The sequence below is a fragment of the Solea solea genome, chromosome 2, assembly GCF_958295425.1.
Source record: "Solea solea chromosome 2, fSolSol10.1, whole genome shotgun sequence".
Taxonomy (NCBI): Eukaryota; Metazoa; Chordata; class Actinopteri; order Pleuronectiformes; family Soleidae; genus Solea; species Solea solea.
Genome location: NC_081135.1, coordinates 37206456 through 37217104, shown reverse-complemented (window position 1 = coordinate 37217104; position 10649 = coordinate 37206456). Strand labels below are relative to the sequence as shown.

The following is a 10649-nucleotide window of genomic DNA, read 5'->3' as shown; positions in this document are numbered from 1 at the left end:
TCCCGCCTCTTCCTCTGAATCAGCTGGACTGCGTTCTCTTTGTTTTCTCACCGCTCTTCCTCCGCTCGCTGACATCGACTCTCAGGCCAAAACAAACACTTGCTGCACCACACAGGACCAGGACCAGGACCACACCTGGACTCCAGTACACGGACATTTGAGGGTGAACCTGCTGCTCATGTTCATGTTCATGCGATGTAGCATCATCAATCATCTTGCGTACTAAACCCAGATTGGGTCGCTTTTTCCCCCCCCCATCACACGTGTAAATAATCTGTTATCAGACGCGACGGGAGTGGACACAGACGCTGTAATCTGAGTTTAAAAAAACATCACACCCACTGAAACCTTCAGCTTTTTCTATTATGTTATTACTTTAAAAAAAAAAAAAAAAAGACTGAGTATTTATTTGTTTTTATTAAATTTGACGTCTTTAACGGACTGGGATTATTTTATTTGTTTGTTTTGTTTTTTTACGGCTGCCATTTCCTTGGACACTGCTGCAGTCCTGTCTGTCAGGACGTGGATTATTCACCTGGGACTTTCTTTATTCTCTTTTCTTGTCTGTAATTTCCTCCTTTTTATTAAGATTTAGTTTGGAAACAAAAGTGCTCAGACGTCAGGATAAAACAGGATTAAAGGGTTACTAAGGATTACAGTAGAACTCACAAACTCTACACTTTCTAAATAAATATATCCCAATCCCCATAGATATAAATCCGATTAAGAATATTTTGACCTACTTATCGACTCTTGACAGCCTACAAATGTGCTTCCCAGTGCTCGGAATATTAGGAACACCTTCCACACACCAGTGTCTCTCAGATGTCTTTTACTTTGTCTCAACACCAGGTGTCCCCGTTATTTTGTGCACTTTTTTCTTTTGAGAACAAAGCCGATTTAAAACGTCTCACGGCCCAAAATGTAAACCTTTAAACGGTGGAAGTGACTTGAACTGAATCAGCTAAGCCACCTCCTCTTCTCTTCCTCCTCCTCTTCCTCTCCAATGTTTCCTGCTGGAGTTCTCGGAGGCGGCGACCAAACCTGCCACAGAAGGTTTGGAGGCGCGTGCGTTAGACGCTGTGGCCGGCTTCAATGCCTAATGTGAATGTGCCTAATCTGTAAATACTGAAAGTGAGTGACTGTGACTTGAGTCTGATGCTTTGTGTGTGGGCTGATCTGCTGATACGGTCATGTACAATAAATGAGTTCCTTTTCTAAAACCAGACTCCCACTGTCTTGATTGATTCCACCTGTAATCCCTAATCCTGGTCCTCATGGGGGGCGCACACCTGGTCCAAATGAATGAGTTAATTATCCATGTTGAGGCAGTTAGACGTCTAAAACACGCAGGACTGAACTGCCCGATGTTTTTTGACATTCGTACTTCACATATTTGTACTTTAATCTCAAGTTTGTAAAGCTGCTCACTCTCATGCACCAAATCCCATAGAGAAAATCATTGTTTTAGCTCGTGGTGACACAGGAGCCGCCGGTCAACTGCTAACCTTTAGGATACATTTTTGTCACCGAGGTAAGTTTTTCAAATGTTTTTCAAGCGCTGAAATCACAAAAATGATTGATTTGAACGTACTGACGTAGTTAGCCGTAGATTAACATCTCCAGTTTGCTGTAAAGTAAAATTGATGGTTTTCTCTATGGGATTTGGTGCAGTAGATTTACTCCTGGAGTCTGTAGAAAAATCAGTGTTTTTAGCACATGAAGTAAAATCACTGATTTTGTCAGTGGGGTTTGGTGCAGCTGAGTGAGCAGTTTACGAAGTGACAGACGTTATTTTCCAGTTAGAAAAAACTTCCCAACATTAAGATAGAGATTCAATTCTGACTTTAATCTCAGACTTAGAAAAGGTCAGAATTTAATTTTTTAATCTCTGAATTCAGTGATTACAGTTGTACTGACTCTTTGAGATTTTGAAAAATTGTGAGATTTAATTTAATTTAACTAAAAAAAGAGTCAGTATTCACCTTTTAATCTCTGGATTCTGAGATTAAAGTAAGAATTGTGACTTTTTTTAGAATTGTGAGAAAAAATTGAGATTCAAAATTGAGATTAAATTCTGATTTTAATCTCAGAATTCTAACAGAAAAAAAAACCCTCACATATTCCTAATCCTCTTCTGTATCAATGAATTTCGCAGATTAAACTTCATGCATCTTCATATCATTTTGTCAGGATTCTAACAACAATTGAAACTTGGAAGTTATAGATTATCTGAGCTCACAGGAGTCCTTATTAATCTTCCAGATTAAAAATATTCGGGCTCATGTCCGCGAGCCTCTTCACTCGTGTTCTGACCTTCTTTATCTTCACCAGGTCCCATTTTTACAAGGTGTCAGGCGGACATGACACCCAGGCAGCGAGCGCTATCTGGAATATGACAGGAGGAGGCGTGGCCTGTCCACACCAAGAGGTCAGAGGCCGCAACCACGGAGACGAGGAGGCCCAAGAGTCGTTCCATGAGAAGGTCAAAGGTGAGAGGATGAGGTCGGAACATGTGGTGTGTTGTTATTTTTACGATGTCGCGTTCTTGCAAGAACGATGTTTTTTTTACACCTGCAGGGAATTTTCTTGAATTTGGTCCAAACGTCCACTTGTACTTTTTAGTCTTAAAAGGTCAAAGCGGAAGGTCACACTAAACGTTCACTTGGACTCAAAGATGAAGTGAGTAGATTCTACAGGTCAAAGGTCACTGTAACTTTACAAAGCATGACTATTCTCGTGAATGCAGCCTTCCTAGAAAATCGGAGAATTTCTGCAAATGTAATCCAAACGTTCGCTTGGACTTGAGAATGAAGGTCAAAACTCAAGGTCAAGGGATCTTTAGTAATCGTGTTTAATCTCGTAACGCAGGAAACATTGTACAAGGATTTCTGCAAACATGGTACAAACGTTCACTTGGACTCAACGTAGCCTTCCTGGAAAATCGGACAATTTAGTACAAACGTTCACTTGGACTTGATGAAGGTCAAAGCTCAAGGTCAAACCCCTTAGAATTCATCATTTCCTCTCGTAACGCAGGAAAATCAGAATAAAATATGATACAAACGTTCACGTGGACTCAAATGTGACCATTTCGACCACACTCAGAACGACTTAAACAACACAATTACGTTTTAGATCGAGAATGGAAGTTTTTGTTGCTATGGTTACCTTAGAAAGCCCAGATTTCCCCTTAGCAACAACTGACGGAGCGTTGAGGAGCATCAGACAGCAGAGGAACACAAAGATTCCACGGTAATTTGTCAGTAAAGTCAGGAAATAGTGGAATATGTCAATCCGTCGATTCCCAAACCTGAAGGTCACAGCATTTGTGATGATCGGGACGCGATCGGCTCATAAAACACACACAGTTTTTCATTCATAATTCAGAATGATTGATCTTTGCTACAGAAGGATGTTGTTTTACGGGAGAAAAAATGTGTTTTTAAAAGCATTTGCTTGAATAAAAAAAACAAAGAATATCATGAGCACTGTCCTGTTTCTCCCAACGGAGGGAGCTACACACTCGCTGTCAGCCCAACTCCTCCTCCTCCTCCTCCTCCTCCTCCTCCTCCTCCTCCTCCTCACAGACTTTTAATGTTTCTCTCAGATTCAGTTTCAGTTTTTCAGAACCGTCATCATCACCATCAGACCCTGGAATACAAATATTATATCACACCACAGTCGTTAACTGTAAACGTGTGACGTGACGCCACCTCACATAATCCCCCCTCCTCCTCCTCCTCCTCACCCTCCTCACCCTCACCCTCTCACTGCATGGCAAACTCACATCTGGATACCTTAAGGAAAGGAAAAATACTCCTAATTTTGTATTTTTTTGGGGGGGGGGGGGTTGAGGTTGAGGTAGAAAACACGGTGACAGTTTTTTTTGAAGAGGCAGCTGTTTTCTGTCTGTCCTCTGTTCTGTGAGAGTTGGCCAGACTCCAGGAACTCGTCCCACAGCGAGGGGACACTGTGTGTGTGTGTGTGTGCGTGTGTGTGAGTGTGTGCACACGGCCGTGTGTGTGTGTGTGTGTGTGTGTGTGCTCAATCCCCGGCTCTTTCACTGCACATAAAGAAAGCGCTGACCTCAGCGGGGTCGCGTGGCCGAGGCCCGCGGCTCAGACTATAGGCGGTGATTAGAGCCTCTAATGTGCGATGAATCCTCTTCCAATCACATGATATGAACCGATGTCGCCATTTAATGATTAAACAACGGCGTCAGGGCAGGCGGGGGGGGGGAGGGGCCTCTGCTGTCTACTGTGTGTGTGTGTGTGTGTGTGTGTGTGTGTGAGGAGGTCAGGAGGTCAGGAATGGATGACGACTGCATTTCTCAGGTTGTGTGTCGGCACACACAGAGTTTTTTCATAATCAGACATTTTTGTGTTTTTTATCCTTTTTTTCAGGCATTTTGTTAAAAATTGATGCGTTTTTAAGTGTTCTCAAGTCGTTTTTCACGTATTCTTTTTTATTTTTCATCCATCGCAAACAACGTTAACTAAAATACTCACACTAACACACCTACGTCCAAAAATGTCCTCATTGAAACCGGTTCAAAATAAATACTTTTGATGCATCATGACAAAAAGTTGGCAGTTTAAACGTTCAATAATGTTCGATATGTGTGATGAGGACTTCACTTTTTTTTTTTGGGGCCTTTTGAATGCGTTATTTTAAGAACACCTGGAGTGAATACTTTCAAATATGGCACAAATGTTCTGAACTGAAGATGTGAGTGAATACTGGTCAAAGGTCAAGGTCATGTTGCCCTCACAAGTCACAAACCCCAACATTGGATCCAGAAGACTGTGCAGAACTTTACCTGTTCATCGTTTTTAACCATCTTACATAAACCGGACAAAATCTGTTAAAACGCTGTAACCATGACAACTGAATGTCCAACACTTAACCATGAACCTGAGCCTAAATATAACCATAACCTTTTAAACAAAGTCTTACATCACTGAACACTGAAAACCTGACTTTATTCACAAATATACAACAGTAACTGATCATTTGTATTATTCTTGCACTGATTTTAAAACCACTGATTACACACAGGTACAGTGTCTGTCTTATAGGGCAAAGGTCAATGGCTTAAGCATTGTTTGTCCCCAGGGACGCTGAGACAGGAGTGAGGATCTGTGGGACAAATCTGTGACGGTGAGGACACAAGGGGGAAGGACACAAGGACAAGGAGAAAGGAGGTGAGAAAAAGAAAAGGAACAGTTTAAATTCAACAGTGCAACACATCTGATTCATTTGTTACATGTGCAGTGAAGAGATTTTGTTTTGTTTCATTAATTCATTATTTAGACAAAAGTAGAGAGAGGAGAAACAAATATATATATATATATATATATATATATATATATGTATGTATGTATGTATGTATGTATGTGTGTGTGTATATATATATATATATATATATATATATATATATATATATATATATATATATATATATATATATATACACATATATATATTATATATATATATACATACCCTGCTGTGACCTGTAGGTGTCGCTGCAGAGCTGACCGCTCCCTCTTCACATAAACACTATCAAAGACAACATGTACATCTGCTGCAATGTTACATCAGACACACACACACACACACACACACACACACACACGTGAGGAGGCTGCATCGATGTAGAATAAAATAGAATTATCATTCTTGTTGTCTTAGAACAAACTAAACATTTGCTGTGCTGCTCCTTTTTAAAAGTCACTTTAACATTCACACATTATAACATTTGTCCTGCGTCTTCAACTCGTTGTTTTTATTTAACTTTTCATTTAACCAGAAATAAAAACTCTTTACGAATAAAAACCTCTTGTCAGATTATCATAAGTTCTCACAAGTCCATTCTCATAAACACTTTTATAAATGTTAATAAACAATAGATTTCACACATCGATTCTGGCTCATTATTTGGCAAGCAACAAATCACTATTGCTCCTTTCTTATGTTGTAACATCTATTTATAAAGTTAATAACCTCATCATAAATGGCTTATAATGATGTTGTTAATCTGGTAGTTAACTATAAATTTAATAAATTTAATAAACAATAATAGCTTTCAAACATTGATATTGGATCATTATTTGGCAAGCAACAAATCACTGTTGAAATAGACAGGCAGCGACACAAACAATAAAATCTACATAAAGTTGACTAAAAACTGCCAAATACATTATAAATTCACATAATCAGCACATTCACACAAAATGTCCAGTGACTCCCATTTTTAATAAATTTATTTCCTGTAAAATGTCTCTGACGGCGATCATTTTGAGATTAAACAGTCAAACAGAGTCGAATGTTTCCATGAGGCAGCGCCGCTGTGGCCTCCCACAGACAAATTCATCACACTCCTGAAATACATAAAGAGGCTCTGAGGTATTTGTGCTGTGGCCTGAGTGTGAATTTGTGAGGTGATTAAAAAACTAAAAATAACTTGCTGTCTATCACTCTGTCGTTCTGAGCTGCGGACGAGTGACTTCTCGTTCTCTGGTCGCACTTTCCACTGCAGGACGCGCTCCTCGTGTACAAGAACTCTGATAATAACAACAATAATAATGGTAATAATAAAAATAATCATACAGTTTATGTTTGAGTGCTTTTAAATATTCTCAAAGCTCACATAGGTAAACATTCAAGGTTATAAAAAACATCACAACATTTGCACATAATTGAAAACAAACAATAATTTCTTGTTAAAATCAGTTTATTCTAAGTTTGTGTCATTAATTCAACATTATGTTAAGAAATTAACCAATTAACAACAAAAAAACACAACGTTTTCTAGGTATTTAAAGACATTAAATGGGATTTAATAGTGGTGAGTCTGAACCACCTTTGACCCCCTGACCTTTTTGACCTCATTCTCTCACCAAAGAAATGCATTGCTCTTGCAAATTATCAAGTTCAGGAGACCGGGAGCAGTTTTTACAAAGGTATGAGTCATGTAATTATTAATCAGGTAGTTAACACTTTTTAAATGGCTAATAAACAATAATACCTTTCACACATTGATATTGGATCATTATTTGGCAAGCAACAAATCACTGTTGCTCCTTTAATACTGTAACTTTTATTCATAAAGTTAATAACCTCATTATAAATGGTTTATAAGGATGTTGTTAATCAGCTAGTTAACACCTTTTGAAAGGTTAATAAACAATAATAGCTTTCACACCGATATTGGATCATTATTTGGCAAGCAACAAATAACTGTTGCTCCTTTTTAATTTCATAACATCTATTTATAAAGCTAGAAACCTCATTAAAAATGCTTTATAAATGGTTAATGTGGTACCAAAAAGTTAAATTTAAAAGAAACACAACAGGTGATTTACTGTATTTTGTGTGTTTCACGTACATGAACGGAAATTGGTACATGCGTTAATTGTGTCAGGACAGACAAAAAAGTCAACAAAGACTTTATCCTAAATCCTACAGGAAGACAGCCATTTTGGATTGAACTGCCATTTCTTATTATTATTGCACAGTGGAAACAGAGACTCAGACTCAGACTCAGAGTGAGTGACAGACTCAGGCCTCCAGTCTGTCGCGCCAACAGCTCCATTATCTGCCGTCACTCCTCAGCTACTGAAGCCAAGAGCTCAGCACTCATGTGGTGACTCTGCTCTTCCAGTCAGAGCCAAAAACATCCTCTGCAAAGTCAAATTATATTAATAAATAAATAAATAAATACATAAAATACAACTTTTATCATCTCACTGTTGTCAGCTGATGTTTAAATAAAGTAAAAGAGACTTTAACGTGTTACAGTAAATTTAAATGTAGTTAAAATTTAACACCAATTGACCAAATATAGAAGCATTTATATATTTTCTAGTGTCAAAAGTTACATTTGACACTATGACACAAATTTACTACATTTTTACAAGTTACTTCAATACCAGTTACATTTGAAATACTTATTTTTAAAATTAAATTGAACAAAGTATAACAGACATACAGCAGGTTTGATGTAGATACTCTGTGGCATTGTATTGCCAAATACTCAGGGGTTCCCAAAGACTGGGTCGGGACCCACAGATGGGTCGCCTGAGATTTCTTTGGGTCCCGGAACTAATTTTTCCAAAGTTTCCCAGCCTTTTACTTTAAGATTATACATTTTCTGATTTAAGTAGCATGCATAACATGAAGTTGTAATGTATTTACCAAACATTATTCATTTATTTATTAAAAAATAATATTATGTTTTTACAGATATGACTGTTAATTAGTTGCTACGTTTCGCACAAATTTGTTGCTTTAGATTATGTTATTGTGTATTTATAAGTTTGCAAATATGGCTGTAAATCTGGTCAAAAGTCACTTGAATTATTCATTATTTGGAGATAAATGTGGTAAAAATTTTGCATTTAGTGTAAAATTGTGAAGAAAAAGCGAGGACAGCAAAACTATGGTACAAAAAAAAGTTTTTATTTCGTCAACAGTTTTGTAAACATTTGAGGTAAATGAACATTTACATCAACTTGTTCTTACAAAAGAATCATTCATACACAAGGCACTTCTCTTTGTTTAAGACAGCGTGGAGAACAGGGTTTATTTTTTGCTGTTTTTTTTGTTTTCCGCTCTCTGATGAGCCGGAGGAAAAAAAATCATGCTCTGCATGAACACGTTAAAGAGGAGAGAGTTCGCAGGCGTTGTCGTGGTGACGGGGGTTTTGAACGCAACAATCCTGTCGTACTGTAGGGGGTACGCGGGGGTTAGGGGAGGGGCCAGCGGACACTGTCTCAGCAGTGGAGTCCATGTCTGATGTCTCTCTCTCTCTCTCTTCTTTATCATCTGAGTTTGTGAGATTTTTTTAAAAATTCTGCCTTTTCTTTCAAGAGCTGATGCCATTTTTTATTATTTAAGACATTTTTCCTTTGAGGATCATAGAGTTTGGCAGTTTGACGTCTCTCTCTCTCGCTCTCTCTGTCTCACATTCACTCTCGCTCTCACTCTCTCTCTCTATTACTACCAATATTAGCTTTGCAGAACGGCAATTGTCTTTTTTCCTAAATGTGCAAATCTTTATCAACTACCAAAAATGTAAACTTTAAGGAATCAAAAAAAAACAAAAAAAACAAAAACAAATGCAGATGAACGACTTTCTGTCGTCTTTGGTTTTAGAACAAAAAAAACATGGATCGAGTTGAGAAAAGGAAAGAAAAGGCTGCTGTGTTCACGCGTGCCGCGTCGCCGTGCTGCTGGATCTGAAATAAGAAACGCTGTGAAACATCTTAAAGGTACAGATACACCACACGGTACCGCCCCCATCCCTCCCCCCCCGGAAATAAAATCAAATCTCTCTATATTGTTCTTTCTTCAGTGTCTCTGAGCTCGTAAAAGCAAATCTTTGACTCAAATAACTTAAATTGGTAACACTTAACTAAGTGAAGTTCATTCAAACGAAGGTTTTGTCCACACGGAAACAGAATGTTATCTTATTTGTTCTTAAAAAGATCTGGCACTACTCGAATTTACTCTACTCATGAGTTTTTCCATGACTTCATAGCACCTCCTCAAAGTGGGCGGAGTCATCACAGCATGTGACGCTGTTTTATACGCGACACAAACTTGTAAAGAAAAAACATTAGAATGAGTCGATTGTTGTTGTTCACGATCAGCAGGGCTGTTGCTAAATATACCAGACCCCTCTGTTAAATATTGACATTTTAGACATTTACTTTTCATGACTTATCAGTGACGAAGCTCTCTGACCAATCAGTGGCCGGCAGTCTGTTGATGTCACATATTTAGTATCGGCTCGGCTCAGCTCGGCTCGGAATCCTTGTCAGAGCAACTGGATCGACCTACAACCAATCACACCAACCATCCGCATGACGTCTGCAGAGCGACGGAAAACGTTTTACTAACTTACTAGCGACGGCTATTTAGCAATGCCACCTTGTTGGATGCTAGCTGTGCTAGGCATTTCTGCTGTTATCACGTCAAACCCGCTAGCTTCCCTTCCCTCTAGCGCTCCTTGCTCGGCCGATTCACCCTGGCCCACGTAACCACCCAGAATTACTCTAAACGCTGTTGTTTACATGCCAGGCCTGTTTGTGGCGCTGTAACACTGTCACAGAAAGACACCAGAAATGGAGAAGAAGATGTGGAACTTGCGCATAAAGCTACCAGAGTTGAGGGTTAGGGTAGCGAAGAGGTGGGGCTATGACATTATCGTTTTCCACATGTAGTGTACTGATTTTTTCCAAAAGTAGCATTTTTTTGTGTTTTTCCATTGGGAACAGTAAACAAATGGCACAGTTTGCCATTCAATCAGTCAGCTGATGACAGAAAAACGTCACTCCCTTGGGGCCGGTGTTTGACGTCTGCTTGAGACAAACGACCACAAAGCTAGCAGGAACTGCCGGATGTCCCCCCCCATTGTTGTCGGTATAACGTCGCGCTACGCGGCCATTGAGCACCGCCCACACAGTGAGCGCCTACCAAGCAAAGGTTCTGTTCTCAAGCAAATGCACACCTGACCCTGGGCGTTACCGTTCCAAACTGTACCATACTGTACCAAACCGAGCTGTACACAATGGTAACGCAGCAACGAGCTTTTGTGTGGATAAAAAGCAGCTGCGATACTTTTGCGCATTCTCCTAAAA

At 39.1% G+C, this 10649-nt stretch overlaps 1 protein-coding gene across 1 annotated transcript in view; it reads right to left on the bottom strand.

The window, feature by feature from the left end:
- Positions 1 to 10310: 10310 nt before the first annotated feature.
- gja3 (gap junction protein, alpha 3) overlaps positions 10311 to 10649 on the bottom strand; it is a 3638-nt gene continuing 3299 nt past the window's right edge. The window contains exon 3 of the mRNA XM_058653133.1: positions 10311 to 10481. Coding sequence (XP_058509116.1) covers positions 10311 to 10481 — 171 coding nt within the window. The remainder of the gene's footprint in view (positions 10482 to 10649) is intronic.